Source organism: Emiliania huxleyi, assembly GCF_000372725.1.
Source record: "Emiliania huxleyi CCMP1516 unplaced genomic scaffold EMIHUscaffold_89, whole genome shotgun sequence".
NCBI lineage: Eukaryota > Haptophyta > Isochrysidales > Noelaerhabdaceae > Emiliania > Emiliania huxleyi.
The window spans coordinates 112,298-131,343 of NW_005195368.1; the positions used below are offsets into that span (position 1 = coordinate 112,298).

Consider the following 19,046-nt stretch of genomic DNA (forward strand, 5'->3'; position numbering starts at 1 on the left):
TGCGCGCGAGCTAGCGCGCCGGGAGCGGCGGGGTGGACATCGCGAGAAAAAGAACTTTTCCCCGCTCGCTCAACACTGGACCCTGTGCCCAGCCCTCTCCGCGCGGCGATGCGCCCTCCCCCCTCGCTTTTGCAAAATCCTGCAAAGGTGGGGACGTGTCTGTCCTCGACCCAGCCCTAGCTTGGGATGTCCGATGTATTTATTTATTCTACGACTCTTTGTTTATTTATTTATGGGCAAGGGACATGTCCTTTCTCCCACCCCTTGTTTGGTGTCTCCGTTTTATTTATTTATTTATGGGCAAGGGACATGCCTCTCTAAGGAAGGGGGCACAGGATGGCACGACAGAGACGGGCACCAACCAAGAGCGAACTCATCGGCGCGGGCTCTCTCGGCTACGGGACCGGCCCCAGCTTCGGCTGAGGGCTAACAAGCTGCCGAGCCCAAATCTCTGTGAGAGTCGTGATTTCTTGTTGGTAAAAATAATGAGCTACATACACTCAATCAATCAATCAATACTGCTGCCAGAGCTGGGGTGGGCGAACTGGGGGCGGCGCTGCGCGCTCTTCTATCCGGGCCGCGGACGCGCGGCACCTTCGACGCGCGGCTCGACACCGAGAACCAAGACACGCTGCTTACCTGGGCCGGTCAGTCATGAGTTTCTAAAATAAACAACACAGACATGATGGTTCACCCGTGGTAGCGTGTTCGACCGTGTCGTGCGCCTGTCACGGGCGGTTTGTATTTCCTTCTGAAATTCTTGTGATTCACACACTCCGTGAGGCGTGCCCGTGTCGCGTGTCAGTGCAGTGCCGACGGAAGTCAACCACGAGTTGACAGAAAAAGAAGACTGACGATCCACGTGCCCGCCGGGTTTCAAGGCGACGAGGACAAGGACAAGTCCAAAACTCGCGCACGCACGTCCCCTCCACGCTCCGCTCTCCGTGTCAATGGGTGCCGCCTGCTCCAACACCGCCAACGCGACCGTCGCCACCGGCGCGTACGACCCGACCATCAAGGAGGCCTCCCTGAGGTCCTACGAGGAGGCTCCGGTGCCTGCCGAGGAGGTCGCGTACGCCTCGCGTGGCCTCGCGCCCGAGGCTGCGCCGGAGCAGGAGTCGCTGCTGCAGCGCGTCTCGTCCAAGATAAGCGAGATGATCGCGCCGCTCACCGAGCTGAAGTGCACCACCTCGTTCCGCGCCGCAGACGCGGCGGCGGAGGAGCCGGCCTGCAGTGACGAGCAGGCCGAGGAGCCCAAGGCGTAGACGCACCTATCCGTGCTGTGGGGAGTGGGGAGAGCCATGAGTGAGTGAGTGATGAAGCGGGTGAGCTAACATGAGCGAGGGAGAGCCATAACATGTTAGTGTGAAGACTCGGCTCCCGAGAGAGCGTTGTGTGTGCTGATGCCGGTACTGTACATGCCGGTAAGGTAGGATAACTATAGGTAATCACACTACGTTCGCGCCTTCGAGGCAGATTCATCCTGGCGCTTCGCTCGCTCCGCTCGCGTTGCGCAGCTGGATCTGGCTGGCTACACACCTCGCGGCTTGCACATGAGCAGCGACGACAGCAGCGACGCAGCGACCCCACAGCCCAGACGGCGGAAGAAGAACGAGAAGCGGTCTCGGCATAACGAGTTGAAAGAATTCCCCTCCTCGGACCAGACATCTAACTTCTTGCTCGCAAAATTCTTTTATCTCTCCATCCGGTACGCGGGGACGTCCGTCCGCATAATGCGCTGCCATGCTTGCTCACCTGAGCGTGTTCGCGTTTGATCCGGCGTGCCCATGCATTGATGCGGCCTCACAGCTCGACGAGGCGGGCATGCTTACTCTGAGTGGCTTTCGTCCGAGCCAAGATTACGGCAGCAACGTCTGTCGAGCGTGGGACGAGCTTGAATACCCGGGCTGTCAGGAGCCGTGTGGAAATGAGTGTGTCTATGCGAACGACGGTGAGTGTGACGACGGCGGCGAGGGGTATTCTTATTCTGACTGTACCTTGGGTTCTGACTGCTCTGACTGTGGTCCACGGCCAGAACTCCCGGTCCCCGACTTCTGCCCTCAACAGTGGTGCTATGTGAACGGGACGCTCTGCAAGATCTCCAACCTTACCTACCGCGAGACGCAGAACTTCCCCAAAGTCAAAGGCCTCTTCTATTCATACGACACCTGCTCCCCGGGCACCGACTACGACGCCTTTGGACGGTTCCTCAACGCAAATTACGGGCACGGCATGACTCTGAAGGCTGCCGTGCCGACCTCGAGCTACCCGCTGCACTACAAGGCGGTTGAGGGGGCGCCGGTCTCGGAATACGAGGGGCCGTACGAGGATGACTCATGGCCGTGGGTGGGCGCCTACGTCGACTACGTACACGCGCTGGCGGCCAGGACTCCTTTCTCCGTGCAGCTGACTTTCGTGAGCGGGGGAGCGAGATCTGGGGGGATCATAAACAACAGCCCGTGGACCGCAGCCATCATCGACGTCGCCACCGGAATTGCTGATTTTGCGGCGAGCGACTTTTGGGTGACGACCGAGCGCGCCAACATCGTTTCATTCTCGGTCCCGATTCGACAGGACAAGGTATACCTCTTTGTGCCGCGCCCCGCCGTCGTCGAGACGGATTTCCTCACGGCCTCTCTTAAGATTTTTGAACCGTTCCGTTGGGACTTGTGGGTCACCATCCTTGGCGTCGTCTTGGCCATGTCGCTCATCGAGATGTGGCTGCAGCGTGGGCCGCGACGAGATGGGGAGTGGTCCGAGGAAGCCCCGCCGGCGCGCGGCTCGCGATGCAGCAGAGTAGCATGGTGGCTGCGGGTGTGGCTACAGAGCTTTGTGCAGGCGGTGATGCACATGACGGTGGGGCTGCCTGGCACAAAGGGGGATAGGCCAGGCGAGACAACCCTGTGGCTGGGATGGAGCATCCTGCTCTTCCTCCTGGTCAACGCGTACATCGCGAATCTCGCCGCAAACCTCATCTCCTTTGAGACAAACACGTATATCGACTCGATGCAGGCAGCTGTCGACGCGAGTCTACGGATCTGCTTAAATGAGAATCTCAAAAACGAGACCATCATCGCGTACCCGGAGGCCGCAAGTTTCCTCGAGCCGATTCCCGGATCGATAGCGGTCGACGCTCGGCGTCTGAGAGACCGCTATGCCGAAAAGGGCTGCGGCGCGATGGTCATGTCGATCAACGAGGTGCAGCGCGATCAGGGCATCGCGCGAGTTATGTGCTGCTTGAATCTCTTTGCGGCGGTGCAGGTGCTGAGCATCCCGCTCGCCTTCCCGGTGAGGCCAAGCCTCGTGGGCCCGCTCAGCTACTGGGTACAAAACATGAGCAGAACCGACCCGTTGGAAAGCTTCGACGAGCTGCGCTATCTCAGGTGCAGCGACGTTGCGGCTGTTAGCGGCGCTTTGCAGTGCGCCGACTCCACCGCCCAGTTCCATTTTCTGCCTCTCACCGACCAATTTGGGGTGGAGTACACCACGGCCAACCAGCTGCGCGCGTTAGCCAACTTGCTGGAGCAATCCTCAGATGGGGTTGCAGCAGAGGCGCCGGCGGCACCGCCGGCACAGCAGAACACGGTGGCTCTTCTCGGCCGGCGCCTGATGGCGGAGCGATCCTCGAATGGGGCCGCAGCAAAGGCGCCGGGGGCGCGGCCAACGGTGGCGCCGCGTAATCGCCGCCGGCTGCCGGGCGCTGCCGGCGGCGCGGGCGGTGCCGCGGCGGTTGTGTCAACCGGCAGCTCTAGCGTGTCAGCCGACAGCCACCTCTGGACGGATGTGGGGGCTGTAAACCAGGGGCTCGCCCAGTTGACAGTAGACAATTTTGGCATGGGATGGTTGTGCTGGGCCGTCGCCGCCGCCTTTGCGATCGGCATATCCTTGAGCCAGAGCGGGACGGGGCTTCGTCATGGGCTTCGCATGAGCTGCCGCCGCTCTTGCCCGAAAGAAGTGGAGCCGGTGGAGCCGCCGCGGCCAACCTCTTTCGCCTCGACCTCGGTGGGCGACTTTGAAGTACCGACACCGAGGACAACGCGAGGGAGCACTCTCGACGAGAGGAGAGTGTAGACGGAGTGTAGACACGCTGTCTTCCTCTACCGCTACGGCTACGGCCTACGCAAGATATCGTACAACACAAAACTGCACATGATATCACACCTCGGGGTGTGACGGAGAGACGGGAACGTCGCGACACGGCCGTGCGGACGCGTTAGTGCGCGCAGACGGCGCGCGCCACAAACGCGTTGAGCTGCCACAGCGCCTTCTCCAGCTTCGAGTTGAGCTTGCCGGGCCGGACGGCGCCTGAGCGGGCGCCAACCTGCTGCATCTCGTTGACGGCGATGTCCTCGCGGTTGATCTTGTCCATGAGCTCGCGCTGCTCGTCGCGGGTCGCCTCAAAGTCCTCCATCTGCATCGTGCCGGGCGGAACGAGGCAGAAGGTGGTGACCACGGTGCGTTCCGCCGAGAGCGGCTGCAGCCGGAACCAGAGGACCCGGTCCGGCATCGCGTGCAGCAGCTGCGACGGGAAGACGTTGTACAGGGCAAAGGCCTGACGCTCCGCCTCCGTTTCGAGGTGGGGGAAGCGGGGCAGCCCTGCCTCGAAGGCGGACACCTCACGGCCAGGGCGCGGCTTGGCGTGGCCGACAGTCCACGCCGGCCTCGCATCCTCGGTCCACGAGAGCCTGGCTGGGAAGTTCGGCTCAAATGTGGCCTCATGCGCGCCGAGGTGGTGGTAGCACTCCATAAAGGTCTCCACGACAATCTTCCAGTTGAAGGGGCAGTCGTAGGTCAGCTCGATGTACGACTCCATCTCGTCGGGCCGCCAGCTGACGAGGCGCTGGCTCATGCCCGCAAGCTGACTGCTGAGTGGCGGCGCGGCGCCGTCCAGGTTGACGTACACAAAGCCGTCCACAACCTCGGAACGATATTCGTGAAGAGGGTGCTCGATCGCATCGAAAGCGGTCGAGTCATCCATCAGAGGCGCCTTGATGCACGAGCCATCGAGTCGGAAGCTCCAAAAGTGGAACGGGCAGGTGAACGCTTTGCAGGTGCCGCGGCCCTCGCCGACCACGGGGGCCCAACGGTGAGTGCAGACGCGCGAGAGCACGCGCAGCCGCGTGCCGTCATTCACGAGGAGGAGGAGCTCGCCGAGCAGGTCGAGGGTCACGTAGTCGCCTTTCTCCCGCACCTGGCACACGTGACCAACACACAACCAGCCAGGCCGGAAGATGGTCTCGACCTCGCGCTCAAATAGCGCAGTGCTCGTGTACGCAGCTGGTGGCAGCGTCGTTGCGTCCTCGAGCGGCTGCTCAGCATACGGTTCGAGCGACTTGAGCAACGCGTGGAGCTCTGACCTTTGCTGCTGCTCCTCGTCGACCGTGTGGCTCGACGCGAGAGGGCCAGCCCGCAAAGGTCGGGTCGCTGGGAGCAGCGGCGCCGCGATGAGTGACGGGACCGCTGGCAGGGACAGTAGCATACGAGCACGCCCTACGCACTGCAGTCGCGCCGCCTCCGCCGCGCCGGGCCCTCGCCGGACTGGCTGGGGTGGTCGCAGCGAGCGAGTACCCGGGAACACCGGGGTACAGCGGTTAATTCTTTGCCTTTTCGAGAGTGCTTTAGCGGCTCCGTGGTTTACAGCGTCCAAATTCGGCACAGTATCGCCCTCGCCGCCGATGGCTTGGCGTGAAAAAAATTCGAGACAACTAAATGTCAATTGCACTTCTGTGCACAGCCGCCGTCGCCGCGCTCGTCGTCCAGCAGCCGGTCGTGTCCTCTCGCCGCTCGCCCGCAGTCATGTCCGCTGATCGCACATTCGCGCCCGCCGAGGCCAAGGGCGGCACCTCCGTGGACACCAAGAAGACCGCGGTCCTCTTCATTGAGTACCAAAACGAAGTGGGCGTCTGTCTGCCGCAAGCTGGGTCGGACACTCCCGCCCACCTCGCCTCCTCCCGCCTGCTCGCAGTTCACGACGGAGGGCGGCAAGCTCCACGGCGCCGTCAAGGAATGCATGGACGAGACAGGCATGCTCGAAAAGAGCTCGGCACTCGCGAGCAAGGCGCGCAAGCGCTGCACGCCGCGCCTCCCGCCGCGCCTCGCCCGCCGCCCTGCGGCGTCGAGAGGCAACGCTCTCTCGCCCCACGGCCCTCTGCTCCGCCCCCTTACCCCGTGGTTGGCGCGGCTCTCCCTCCTAGCCCTCTCCTCCCGCCCGTGGCCGGCGCAGGCACGGACGGCCGGCGCAAAGGTCTTCCACGCACCGATCAGCTTCAAGGAGGACGCGAGCGACAACCCGAACAAGGGAAGCTTTCGCAGCACATCCTGCTCCTTCTGCGAGCGCGTCTCTTCACGCCTCTGACTGTGAACAGGTCTGTCTCCTCACACACCTCACCGCCGTCCTCCCTGCCGTCTCTTTTGAACCACCGTTCCATGCCTCAACATACCTCCCGCCCGCGCGCGGACGATCTAGGCCCGCGGGTAGCCCCCTCCCCCACCCCCAGTGCCTCCGGATCCCGCACCTCAACTTCTCCCAGACCAGCGCGCAGCGCCAGGAGGACGTCGCTTCTTCTTCGCCACGTAGAATTCTTCATCACACTGGTCTGTGGGCAGGGCTTGGCATCCTCGCGGGATGCGCCGGCGACAAGCTCTTCACCGAGGGGAGCTGGAACGCCGACTTCCACCCGTCCATGCAGCCGCAGCCGGGCGACGTCGTCGTCCAAAACAAAAGGGGCCTCGACGCCTTCCCGGGCACTGACCTCGAGGCGCGAGACACTTCCGAGACACTGCCGAGACACTGCCGAGACACTGCCGAGAGACCTCCGCGACACCTCGCGAGCAGGCGCAGCTCAAGGCGAACGGCATCGAGACGGTTGTGCTGGCCGCCACTTCCCCGCTCCCTCCGGGGGCGTTCTCAGAGCCCTCCGAGCCTGGGAGATGTGTAGGTTGTGCTGGCCGGGTTCCTCACCAACTGCTGCGTTGAGTCGACCATGCGCACCGCCTACGAAAAGGTGCGCTCACCCACGCGCACCGGGCGGCGCACGCCTTCAATGCCGTGGGGCTCCTGCCTGTCACTCGACGTGGAGTCGCGAGGGTTGCCCTCCCCCCTCCCCCCCCCCAGCTGCCCCGCCAGAGGACAGCTTGCCTCTCCGTAGGGCTTCAACGTGATCACGCTGACCGACGCGTGCGCGACCGCCTCTCCAAGGGCACGCCCATGCGAGCAGCGTCTCTTCTCACCCCCGGGGGGCGTGCCGACAGGTGCGCGACGACCTCCAAGGAGGGGCAGGCGGTCACGGGCGGCTCGTACGGCTTGCGCGCCGTCGAGCTGTGACCAGCGTCTCCTCACACCTCCTGCTGTGAGTAGGCGGCTCGTATGGCATGTTCTCCACGCCGATGACGGTGGCCGACTACGAAAAGATGCTGTAAGGCCGGTGTGCCGGGCCTGCGCCGCGAGCGTGTCGCGCGCAAAGGCGAAGGACGCCCGACAGCCCGGGCCCCAGCGCGGGCGGGAGACGCGACACAAGCGGTCACGCTCTGTCGTTCACACTCATCTGGCAGTTCGGATGTTCGGTACTCCCGTGTAGTCGCGTTAGGTACATGTTGTATGAATGTGTAGTTGAGTAGGTCCATCCAAGCACCGGACACACGGAGTTTGACTTTGTGTGAGACCCGGAAGCGGAACCGACGTGCGACGTCGTTGCACGTTGGAACTTGTATATGTCCGCGCGCCGCCGCGCTAAACACGGGGCGCGCTCACGCCGCGCGCTCCATCCCCCTGTGCGCGACCCTCGCGTTGCTGTTTGCTGTTTCACGTGTCAGCGGCTTACGGTTTTGCATGTGCATGTGTGCATGTGCATGTGACACACAGCCCGGTGAGGAGCGGTGTTGCAGAGCACCCTGTGCGCTCACACCCCCGCCGCGCCGCCCTGCGCCCTGGTCACACGATCCCGTAGGCCGTAGCAAGGCCGGCCCCGTCTCCCACCAACCTCGCTCGGCCGCCGCCTTTTGGAACTCATTTTGCCGTGTCTGCGTGTGAACCGTGCAAAAGAAAGAAAAAACGCCTCAAATTCTTTTTGTTCAACACCTTCGCCGACATTTGGAACTCTTTTTGCCGTGTCTGTCGTGTCAACAAAGCAGAATGCCCAAGGAATTCTTTTTGCGCGCTTCTCCACCAACCCGATCGCCGAGACTGGCCTCTTTGACGACGGGCTCTCGGAGGAGCAGGAGCTGGTGCGCAACACGCTCCGCTCCCTCCACCCCCAGCGCGACGAGCTGCCGCCTCCCCAGCACCTTTGAGCCGGTTCCCGCCCTTCGGCGGCGTCAAGCGCTACGCGACTGACTCCGCCGAGTACAAGAAGGCCTTCTGGGAGGTCTTCCGTCGACGGTGTCAGCTACGAGGAGCTCGAGTTCCTGCACTACGCGGGCCCGGATGTGCGGGAGGTCCTGTTCGACATCGTGGCCGCCATCAACCAGGGCAGGGTGCACGACAGCGCCGCCGCGCTCTGGGGCGACCTCCAGCTGCTTGGGATCGAGAAGCGGGACGACAAGGGCAACCTCACTGGTGTCGCGGGGCGGGTTGCCGGAATGGTGGCACTGAGGCCCGAGGGGTGCGGGAGGCGCACGGCGGGGGCCGGCCTCGGGGTGAGGGTGAGGTCGGCCGCCGCCACCGGGGGTCGCCGCGCCGTAGAGCGGCCCGCCGGTCTCCCTGCTGGCGGTGCCTTGGCATCCTCTTGCGCCACGCCGCCGAGCCCTAGGGCCCGGACGACGTGGACTTTTCGGCGACCGGGACCCATGTCCGGCCGCCAAGTGGTGGCTCGCCGCCCGCTTCGCCCTGCGCGTCGAGTAGCGCGTGACGCAGCGAGTCGCCGTGGCACCACGGGTTGCGTTGCGCCCAGTCGCGGGCGACGCTGCGGCAGCTGCAGCCCAAAAATGCGCTGTCCGCTGCCTTGATTCGCTTGAGCGTGTCGGCGAACTGCTCCGGCGAGAGCTGGGGGTCGTGCCGGACATACACTCGTGCGTGTTGCAGTTCGGCCTGGTTGTTTGCGATAGCTTCGAGGTCGGGAGGGTCGCCTCTGAGCATACTTGCAAGGTACTCGTCGTACGCGCTCCTCAGCGCCCGCCGCGCGAGGCTGCGCCTGCCGAGCACCTGGCCAATGCGCTGTACCCCGAAGGGGTTGCCCAGCCCCAGCGGCCGGTGGCGCCGGATGTCGTAGCCCGAGCGATCTCGCGTGCACTCGTGCGCGCGCCACTCGGCGAATTTGCCCACCAGTATGCGCTGCTGCGACAAGCTCGAAAATTTCTCCTCCGCTTGCGGGGGGCTCTCCCCCGTCCGATTCGCGGCGGCCTCGATGGGTTCACGGGTTGTGACCCCTTCCTCTTGCAGCGAGCTGGCGCCGCGGCTAGCGGCCACGGCCCCTAGGCTCTCGTTCGAGCCGGTCGCCTCGTCCACGCCCGTCTCTCCCCAAGAGGTTGCTTCGCGTCGGATCTGCTGCAAGTAATCTGATGTCTGCTGCGTGTCCTTGATGGCAAGCCGCGAGAGGGCGTCCGCATTTGTGTTGCGGTCGCCCGGGCGGTGCATGAGGGTAAAGGAGAAGGCCTGAAGCTCGAGGGCCCAGGCTGCCATTCGGGTCGATCGTGACCCCTCCTTTTCCATCATATAGGTGACAGGCTCGCAGTCAGTGATGATGAGGAACGGTTTGGCTCGGAGCATCTTGGGCCAGCGCTTGGAGATGGCCAGGTAAACGGCGGCCGCCTCCTGGTCGGTGGGCGACCACTGCTGTTCCGAGCCACTCCACCGGCGTGACCAGTATTGCACTACGCGTTCGGTCTCAGTGCCGTCTGCGTCCGTGACTGTTTGGCTCAGGATGGCGCCCATGCCGATGTAGTGGCACGCGTCGACCGTGATCCTGAAGCTGAGTGCCATGTCCGGAGGCCGAAGCACCGGTTGCGATATGAGCGCCTCCCGGAGCCTCCGGAAGGCCTCGAGCTCGAGCTCGCTGGGGTCGCCCTTCGCCTTGTGCTGCACCCGCTGCTGCAGCGGCTCCATGATTATGGAGCACTCCGGGATCTGCGAGGCGTAGAAGTTGACGAGCCCGATGAAGTGCCGCATCTTCTCCTCGTTGCCGGGGAAGGGCAGCTTCTCGATGGCGGCGGTGTTGGCCTCCGAGGGCTTGTAACCGTCGCCATTGGCGACGTACCCGAGGAATTCAACCTCCCCCACTCCAACCTTGCACTTGGCCGCGCGCAAAGTGAAGCCGGCACTGGCGAGTCTGTCGAGGACCTGCCCCAGGTGCCCGAGGTGCTCCTCCCACGTCCTCGAGCAGATCAGGACGTCGTCTATGTACACGATGACGAAGTCGAGGCCCCGGAGCACCTCCTCCATGATTGCTTGGAAGCAAGCGCTCGCCCCTTGCATCCCCATGGCCATGCACTTGAACGAGTAGCGCCCGTTGGGCATGTTGAGGCTCATGGCCTTCGATGCCCGCGGCGTGGCCGGGATCTGATGGAAGGCGCTGTTCATGTCAAGCGCGGTCATGAAGCGTGCGCCGCCCAGCCTGTCGAGACATGCTTGCAGGGTGGGCAGGGGGTAGAACGCAGGCACAGTAGCAGCGTTGACCGTGCGGAAGTCGAAGGCCACCCGGTATCCGCCCTTGGGCTTAGGTACCACCACACAGGCGCAGCCGTGCGCTTCCTGCGAGGGCACCAGTGCTCCGACCGCAAAGAAGGTCCGCTGCATCTCGAGTATGGCCTCCTTCTGCTCGTGCCCCTGGTTGAAGTAGGGCTTGTTCTCTATGACCTTCGTCCCGCCCTTTTCTGGGTCGAATTCGGGGCGGAGGGTCACATCGAACACGCCCGCCAGGCAGCTCCCGATGCGGTCCCCCTTGGGGAACACGTAGCGCCTCCGCTCCGTGTAGGTCTCCATTAGCTGCTTGATGCGCCGCTCGTACGCCTCTGTGTCCACGTCTGCTCCCTCGGGCATGGGGTGGGTGGCCCTAGCGACCTCCTCCGCCGACAGCTCGGGCGGCTCGGGCGGCCGCACTGCGTAGTCGAAGTGGCCCTTCTCATCGGGCAGGTAGTAGCTGCACAGCACGGTGCCCTTTTGCAGGATTCGTTCGCAGGTCTCCTTGACGTCTAGGACGACTTGGAAGTGCCCCCCCATGACTGTGGTCACGTACGTGCCTATGCCCAGCCGCCCCGCTGCGCAGTCTCGGCCCACGTCGGTGTCGGGCGGCGGCGCCGTGTAGAGGACGCGCCGTCCCTCCAATTGCGCCGGGACGGCGACTCGCACGATGCCACGCCCGTCCCGACCTTGACGCTGGCCAGCGATCCGCACCTCGTCCGCTGCGCGAGCGGTGGCGGCTCTCTCTGCGTCCGCCGCTGCCACGCAAGGGTGGGCCGGCAGGAGCGCCCCGCCCTGCTCGAGCTCCGCGAGGTAGCAGAAGCAGAGGTTCGTGCCTGCCTCGACCCGGATCCGGCCGCCCGTAAGGTTGTCGACCTTGATCGTGATGTGCGAATCCCGGACTCGATGGAGGTTGCTATCCATTTGCGTCTGTAGCTGCAGCGCCGTGCGTGCAAAGAAGGCGCCCCTCGCCTCGTCGCCGGCTACGTCCTCGCCGGGAAGAGGTATCGGGAGGACGAGCTTACCCTCCATGGCGGGGTGGACCCTGACACGAACGGCGGTGGTCCCCCACGCCTTGAAGTTCGTGCGCTCGGCGAGCCGCATCGCAGAGCAGATTGTGAATGAGCTTGCCTGCGGCGAGGGCGGTCGAGTGCACGGAGCTAAGTGCCTCGCCGTCCTCGCGGGAGTCGCTTAGGCGGCTCCCGTGGTGTACCTGTGTTAGTGCCAGTGCGCGCCAGTCCCGTGCCTAGTAAAAAGAAAGAAAACAGACAACCCAAGGGAGGGATGGGAGGACGGCACGCCGCCACCACACAGGGATTTTAAGGAGAGGGGTGTGGTGCGCTAGCCGTCGCCCACCCTTGGGCGTCCGCCTCTTCCTATCTCTCTTCGCATTCTCTCTCCGATTCTCGCTGCAACCTTCGTGCCACCTCGCGGTCGCCCCCTTCTCGTCGTGCTCTCCCTTTTCGCTTCTTCCTCGCATGTGCCCGCGGGAATTCTTTTTGTGCTTGCTAGCCCTTCGATCGGTACGGGTCTCACGTTTCGTTGCATATACACGGAATTCAAAACCGTTGAACGCGCCCCACTGACGCACACTACGTGTGAGTGAGTGAGTATTCTTGATACGAAACCACGACGACACACACCAGTCGACTCGCATCGGTTGCCTCCATGAACGGCGGAGCTATTCTCGCGTCCACACCACACCTGGCGCTCCACACACACACACACACGCACACTACGTACTACTCGAGCGTTTTAATTGAACCCGCAACGGCCAAGGCTGCAACCCGGAAACCCAACCGCGATCTCACACCACGCGGACGTGCCACCAGCGCTCGGCTGGCGTGCGGCAATACGGGCACGCTCGCAGCCGAGCGGAGCAGGGGCCGCAGACACACTGGTGGCCACACGGCAGAGCGACGTGCGACTTCGGCCTAGTGAAGCACACGATACACGTTGTCTGGCCACCGATGGTGGACTCGGGCGCGTCTCGACGGCCGGTGTCGAAGCTAGCGTCCGCCAGCGAGAGGACCTCAGGCGGCGGTGCCGAGGGGGTGGAGCGGCCGGCATGCCCCGCCCCCGCCTCGCCAACCGCATCCTCGGCCCCCGCTACGGCCGGATTCGGTGCCGCCTGCTGCCCCTCTTCCTCCCTCCCGTGGTCTACCGCCGATGCTTGCTCCGCCGCCGCCGCCTCGCTAGCTCCATCGGACATGGAGGCTGGATCACTGAGCGGCTCCCTCACCTGCCAGCCCGACGCCTTAGCTGTCGACGTCGGCGGCAGATACTGGACGGTCACCGAGTCGGGTGAACCTTCAGTCTGCTGCCCCTCTCCCTCCCTCCCGTCTGCCTCTGCTTGCTCCGCCGCCGCAGCCGCCGCCGCCGCCGCCCTCTCTTCAGCCCGCCTCCTAGCCCGCTCCCGGAATGCTCTCTCCGCCGGCCGCTGCCCCCTCTGCCTCCTGGGTGCTCGGCTCGGCCGCTGCCGCCACGCGCGCCAGCCAGCGACGACCGCCACGAGCAGCAGCGCCAGAATCACGGCGACGGCGCTGCTCGAGGCGCTGGGACGGCCGGCGGGGCTCTCTGCTCCCGCCGCCTCCCGCCGAGCCTGCCGCTCGTGCTGCTGCAGGAACTCCACCACCCGCTCTTGTGCTGACCCACCCAAGATGTGCTCCATCCATGGCTTGTCGAGGTCCGGGCCATCGGCAAACGCCACCTCCGAGACGCTTTTGTGCATAGCCGTCCACTGCGCACCCCAACCCCGATCGGCGGCGCCAGGCGGCAGCTCGGCTGGTAGGCGGGCTCCAAGTTGTAGCAGGATAGCGACAACCTCTCCCGCCGCAGCACTCTCGCTGAGGGCAGTGAGGGAAAGTGTGAGCGCGGCGCTCATGAGAGCTGTGCCGCCGCTGGCGTCAGTCAAGTGCACGTCGGCACCAGACTCAAGCAGAAGTCTCACCAATGGCAGGTCCGCATAGTAGCAAGCTGATATCAGCAGCGTCGGCTGGTCTTTGTCGTCAGGGTCCCGGGCGTCGGGAGAGACGCCTCGCTCGAGCATCTTTCGCAGCAGAACGGCGCGGCTCTGACGCTCCCTGGGACTGTCACCGGCTGTGCTGCTTGCCAGCGATCTGAAGAGCTCTCGCACAGCGTCAGCTTCCGGCATGGCTCGTACAGCGGGCCCGCGGGACCTCTGCAAGCCGGTCAAGGACCTCTCGACACTCTCGGCCGTCGGCGGCAGTCTGACCCCCCAATCCTGCATCCTCCTCATCCCGTCTCACGCCTTTTTGCTTGATACGAGCGTCACTTTGTACCAACCCCCCCTAGTTCGTGGGGACCCCCCCGCCGGTCGGTGGTCTGCCCCCGAGGTGGACCGGACCCCCCCTCCGGTCGGTCGCTCTCTCGGCGGCGGGAGGTGTGACGACCGACCCCCCCCTCGGTCGGTGTCCTTGCCGTGAGCCCCCTCAAACAAACGTTCTCCCTCCTTCTGAGCACTTGAGCACTGGATAGGGTCGATTCCGCATGGTACGGGACCCCTCGATCGTCTCGCCTTCCCTCACTGGTGTGTTCATTGGGGGGGGTCATAACAAACACGGTGCAGGATCGAGGTGCACGCTGCCGAAGCAGTCCCCCCTCTCCCCGACGGCGATGGCGGTGTGACCGATCGAGCTACAAGAGGAGCTTGTTCGGCATGATCGGGGTGAGCCGAGCAGTTCCTCACTTCCTCAAATGGGTGAGCTTCAGATCTCAGGCAAACCTTCCCCCTCACCTTCGGCTCATGTGGATTCGAACCACCGCCGGGATGGAAGCTTCCTGCTTCCATCTTGAGAGACAGCGCCGCCCTCCTTCTCGCGAACCGCCACGGGCGCTTCGAAATCGCCGATTTTCACTATGAAAACCAGTCACGCAGCCAAGCGCCAAGGAGACTCTTCGCCGAGGCCCGAGCAAGCCCGACCGCACACATATATGTGGAGCATCTACGCAGTCGCAGGCCTGGTCCTGCTTGCCGTTGCTTTGTACAAGCTCTGGCAGCGCTCCAGTTCTCCACAGTACGCGCGCATCGTCCCTTCTGATGACTACGATGACTTGCCAAGGAGGTGCTGGCCGCGCTCAAGCGGCTCGTCAACGGGTACAGTGTGTCGCCGGCGAAGCTAATCATGGACGACGACGACGACCAGAGTGTGGACATGGACGAGCTCGTGTTCCGACCCAATCCTGTAGAGCGTCTCGAGCTCAGCCACTCGGACGACGAGGAGTGATTAGACGGGGAGAGGTCGCTTGGTGTCTCTAGTATTTCGAGATACTAATTTATTCACAGCTGCGGCGAGCGTGTGCGGTGTGACCCTCGAGCCAACCCGACCGACCCCCCCCCCCCCCCCCGGTCTGCGCTCCGACCGACCGGACCCCCCCTCCGGTCTGCGGTTCTCCGCGGCCGTCGACCGGACCCCCCCTGCGGTCGGTCGGTCTGCGCTGGGCGCTCAAACCGCGAACTCGGCCTGTTCACTACAAGATGACGCTCGTATGAGCACTTGAGCACGAGCACTGGATAGTGTGTGTGTGTGTGAAAAAACGGCGAATGGCGGTTATCAGTTGTGCGGGGCCGTCGCCGCGGCTCGCCTCTGCCGCGGCGGCTGCTGCGCGCACGCGGCGGCGCCGCTCTCTCGCGCGACGTCTGGCGCCGCGGCTCGCCGCCGGCGCACACCGCGCTCGTCCGACCACCCGCGGCGTGGCGTGCGCGGCGCTGCGCGCCGCTCTGGGAGCGCTTCTGCGCCTGCACTGCCTCTCTAGACGTGAGGGGCATGCGCCCAGTGCCACAAACATTGTAGTGCCTCCAGTTTCTCACTGGCAGTCTCTCGCTACCACAGGCACACTGACAGAGGCGGGCCGGCAGGGGCGGTCTTTCCTTTCCTTCACTGCATCATCATTTTTGCAAGATTCGGGGGTGTAACTACTTTCGTGAGCTGTGAACAGACGCACTTGCCTTCGGTGGCAAGTGCAATCCCGCAGGGTGGGCGTGCTTTCAGAGAGAGAGATTTTTAGAAGCCGAGATGGTCGTCGAGGGTGTCGAAAATGTCATTCGCCTCGCTAGTAGAGCCGGAGCCGCATGAGTCTTGGTCGGAGGAGAGTCGTCGGAGGAGCGGTCGGACCGCTGCACCTCTCGCGCTTGTCGCGCCTGATGCGCTCTGCGAGGAGGCGGGGTCGTAGTTGTCGTGCTCGAGCGTCGGGTAGGTAGCGCGCCTTGCGACCTTGTCGGCCGTGCTGCCGTCCCAGTTCTTCTCTCTTGCTTTCACAGCCTCACGAGAGTAGGGGTGTAACTCTCTATAGCAATCAAGACACGTGGACCTCGCTGCACCCCTTTCATCAACACAGAGCGGTCCAAGAGCGTCCAAGAGGTGGCTCCTCTGCTGCTCCCCCCCCCGCTGCGCGCACACACGAAGGGGCGCGCGCAGCAGCGCGCGCCACCCAAGCCTCTCGGCCTCGATTCGCCGGTCTCCCTTCTCTGCAAGCACCGCCAGCCCCTGAAGCGACGCCGCGGCGCTCAGCGGCCGAGTGCACTTGTCTGTTCTCCCACGCCGCTCAGCGGCCGAGCGCAGGGCTGCTCTGTTCTCCGAACCCGTCCTCCTGACTGACCTCACAGGTTCCATCGTCCACCGTCCATGGCTCCTGTCGCCGCCTTCCTTCTGTCCGTGCTCTCTGCGCCGGGCGCACGCGAGACGCTCTTTGCCTCTGCCCCTGCGCCGTCGCCATCTCCGTGTCCGGACGCGGTCCCGACATGCCCCTCGGATCTCGAGCCCTTCACGTCTGACGACCTGGGAACGAAGAACAAGGCGCGCCTCCTGCGCCAATCCCCACCGTCCCGCCGCCGCCCTCCACCTCTCGCGCCCTCTCCGCCCCGCCGCACGCAGGTCTTCGACCAGCTGACGGTGGCGGAGCAGCTCACGATCGAGGGGATGATGGCACCTATGGGCGTCTCGTTCGAGGCCTGGGGCAAGTGCACGAACGAGAACTGCTCGACGATTGCCAAGATCGCGCTCAAGAAGCCGCCCAAGTCGGAGGTGCTCGCCTACTTTGCCGGCGGGCCGAAGCCGAAGCGCATCGCGACCTTCTGGTGGCTGCAGGCCCGCCTCCGCATCGCGCAGATCCTGGAGGTGGAGATGCCCATCGGCCCGAACTCGATGCCGACCGTCGTGAGGACTGTGCCGTGGGAGAACCGCCCGTTCGTCTACTGGGACCAGTACCACCGGGCCCAGCGCAACGCGTTGGTCGAGCCGCTCCTCCCGCTGATGGACCCGATCGTGAACTCCCTCATCCCGTCCCCCTCGATGCTGGCGTCCCTCGACGCCGCCAACGAGACGTGGTCCCCCAAGGCCTCTGTCAGCGGCGGCGCCACGTCCGTGCCCGGCTCGACCACCAAGATCCGCCAGTACCTCGGCCGCATCGACATCAGGGCGGGCCACGGCGCAAACTACTTCAAGGAGGGCCCCGTCACATTCGTCATGGAGTTTGACTGGGACACGGAGGAGCTCGTTATCAAGGTGGCAGGAGACGGCGTGCGGAGCGAGCCCGCGCGACGCCTACTCACATTGTGCACTGCTGTGGTGTAGGACATCTCGTGGTGCCCGGGCGCCGGCAACCCGATCTTCAACTCCGTCGCGGAAGTCCTCGCCGCCAACGCTTCCGGGACCCTCAAGATGTGCACGGTCGACACGGTTTGGTACGGCGACACCAAGGCGTGGATGGAGCCCGAGCCGCCATTCGTCGAGGCGGCAATCCCTCCCCAGATCTACTACCCGGAGGGCCCCCGCTTCTCCGTCTCGGGCCGCACCGTTTCGTGGATGGGCTGGGACTTCCACACCGACATCCACGCCATCGAGGGCATCCACATCTCGAACCTGCGCTTCAAGGGAGAGCGGATCGCCTACGAGATGTACGCTGCCGACTTTACCGCGGTCTACTCGGGGGCGTCCACGCGCAAGGACATCTTCTACTCGGACGGCGGCTGTGCGTATAGCGCCCCCTGCCCTTCGCCCCCTCCGGTACCCCCCCCCCCCCCCCCGATGCGCTACTCGCCCGCTCGACTCCTCTAATCGCCCGCCCCCGCTTCAGCTTACTGGCTACGCCGTCGGCTCCTACGTCATCCCGGGCAACCTCAACAATGACAAGATGGCAGAGTTCTGGGGTGCCAAGGTGTCCGAGTCGTCGCTCGGCGCAATGCACACGCACTCCGTGAGCTACAAGATCGACCTCGACATTGCGGTGCGCCTCCGCCCGTTACTCACCACACCCATCATTACTCACCTCACCCGTCGCTGCCCATCAACAGCGCCGCCGACCCCTCGCCGCCACAGGGGCTTGAGAACTCCTTCATGACCAAGAAGCCCGGGTACAAGTCGGTAGCCTCGCTCCTGGAGGAGGCCGGCGAGGACCCGGCGCGCGCGCAGCCACCCCCCACCCCGGCCCGCGCCCACCCTCTCAAACACAAGAGTGGTGGTGTCCCCTTTGCAGAGCCAGTATGTGGCCGCGGCCGACAACTCGTTCTACATGAAGGCCACGAAAATCACTTCGGAGGGCTTCTGGGACAACGACGGCGACAGCGAGTGGACCCCACCTGAAGCCTGCCTCTCCTCGGACGCCTCGACCAAGTTCATCGTGTACAGCCCGACGCAGAAGAACTACAAGGGCAACAAGCGCGGCTACAAGATGTCGGTGCCCGGCAGCCCGCCGGTGCTTTACCCCGAGGGCGACCCGTACCTGCACATCCAGAACTTCACCAAGTGGTGCGCCAGCGCGCGCGGCCGCGCGGGCTGCCCCGTTGCGCTCTGATCCCCGCGCCTCTCACCGCCTGTCCCCTCGCCCGCAGCGACATCGGCATCACCAAGTACTCGCCGGATGACCTCACGCCCGCGGGCCAGGCGAGCTCTGGACTCCGCCAAATGGTCGCACCCATTTCTGTTAGCACCCCCCCCCCCCCCCCTCTCCCAGGTGGTTTTTGGCAACCTGTACCCGGAGCCTGCCGCTCCCGGCACCGACATCTCGCACTTCTTCAACGGCGAGAGCCTCGAGGAGGTCGACATCGTGCTGTATGTGCGCGGCCGCGCCATTCGCTCCCGCAGAATGCATTGATTGCCCATACTCACGCTCTGGCTTGCCCGTCCACAGGCACACTCGACAAAGATGCACTGGGTCGTGGCCGAGGACGTTCCCGTGCCGTCCACGATGGGCAAGGAGCTTGCGTTTGAGCCCTACAACTACTTCGACTACAACCAGCTCAAGAACCTGCCGACGAACCAGTACGTGTACCCGTGCGCCGAGTGCAAACGCGGCGGCCGCACCACGGAGGAGGGCGAGGGCGGCGTCATCCCCACGTGCACGCCTTGAGCTAGCCTCGGGCCAGCCCCGAGGAAAACTGCACACTTGCATTGTGGCGCCGCGACAGCACCGAGGC

The 19,046-nt window shown here is 64.4% G+C and overlaps 6 protein-coding genes across 6 annotated transcripts; 3 read left to right on the top strand and 3 right to left on the bottom strand.

Annotated features, from left to right (window-relative positions):
• Window positions 1-950: 950 nt before the first annotated feature.
• EMIHUDRAFT_220015 (hypothetical protein) lies at window positions 951-1,265 on the top strand (the record flags this gene model as incomplete). Its single annotated transcript, XM_005757963.1, has 1 exon — window positions 951-1,265. The coding sequence occupies one exon, from the start codon at window positions 951-953 to the stop codon at window positions 1,263-1,265; it is 315 nt and encodes a 104-aa protein (XP_005758020.1).
• A 2,948-nt stretch (window positions 1,266-4,213) lies between these two features.
• Window positions 4,214-5,479, bottom strand: EMIHUDRAFT_107249 (hypothetical protein; the record flags this gene model as incomplete). The annotated part of the gene is made up of 1 exon (XM_005757964.1): window positions 4,214-5,479. The coding sequence occupies one exon, from the start codon at window positions 5,477-5,479 to the stop codon at window positions 4,214-4,216; it is 1,266 nt and encodes a 421-aa protein (XP_005758021.1).
• A 269-nt stretch (window positions 5,480-5,748) lies between these two features.
• Window positions 5,749-7,625, top strand: EMIHUDRAFT_359879 (hypothetical protein). Its single transcript, XM_005757965.1, has 9 exons — window positions 5,749-5,895; window positions 5,966-6,058; window positions 6,224-6,299; window positions 6,607-6,758; window positions 6,836-6,865; window positions 6,939-7,004; window positions 7,149-7,179; window positions 7,254-7,289; window positions 7,358-7,625. The coding sequence occupies exons 1-9, from the start codon at window positions 5,797-5,799 to the stop codon at window positions 7,417-7,419; spliced, it is 645 nt and encodes a 214-aa protein (XP_005758022.1). The 5' UTR covers window positions 5,749-5,796; the 3' UTR covers window positions 7,420-7,625.
• A 4,794-nt stretch (window positions 7,626-12,419) lies between these two features.
• EMIHUDRAFT_220020 (hypothetical protein) lies at window positions 12,420-12,824 on the bottom strand (the record flags this gene model as incomplete). Its single annotated transcript, XM_005757966.1, has 1 exon — window positions 12,420-12,824. One exon carries the CDS (start codon window positions 12,822-12,824, stop codon window positions 12,420-12,422), a length of 405 nt encoding a protein of 134 aa, XP_005758023.1.
• Window positions 12,825-13,017: 193 nt separating this feature from the next.
• Window positions 13,018-13,766, bottom strand: EMIHUDRAFT_220021 (hypothetical protein; the record flags this gene model as incomplete). The annotated part of the gene is made up of 3 exons (XM_005757967.1): window positions 13,018-13,068; window positions 13,119-13,454; window positions 13,563-13,766. The coding sequence occupies 3 exons, from the start codon at window positions 13,764-13,766 to the stop codon at window positions 13,018-13,020; spliced, it is 591 nt and encodes a 196-aa protein (XP_005758024.1).
• Window positions 13,767-16,257: 2,491 nt separating this feature from the next.
• On the top strand, window positions 16,258-18,979 carry EMIHUDRAFT_220023 (hypothetical protein; the record flags this gene model as incomplete). The annotated part of the gene is made up of 9 exons (XM_005757968.1): window positions 16,258-16,365; window positions 16,507-17,136; window positions 17,206-17,637; window positions 17,708-17,857; window positions 17,950-17,994; window positions 18,107-18,378; window positions 18,462-18,537; window positions 18,584-18,685; window positions 18,761-18,979. 9 exons carry the CDS (start codon window positions 16,258-16,260, stop codon window positions 18,977-18,979), a joined length of 2,034 nt encoding a protein of 677 aa, XP_005758025.1.
• Between the last annotated feature and the right edge of the window lie 67 nt (window positions 18,980-19,046).

Coding starts and splice junctions, on each gene's coding strand:
- EMIHUDRAFT_359879 (XM_005757965.1), top strand. CDS start 5,797: ATGTCCGCTGATCGCACATTCGCGCCCGCCGAGGCCAAGGGCGGCACC. Junction 5,896..5,965: donor TCATTGAGTACCAAAACGAA/GTGGGCGTCTGT, acceptor GCCTGCTCGCAG/TTCACGACGGAGGGCGGCAA. Junction 7,290..7,357: donor GGAGGGGCAGGCGGTCACGG/GCGGCTCGTACG, acceptor TGCTGTGAGTAG/GCGGCTCGTATGGCATGTTC.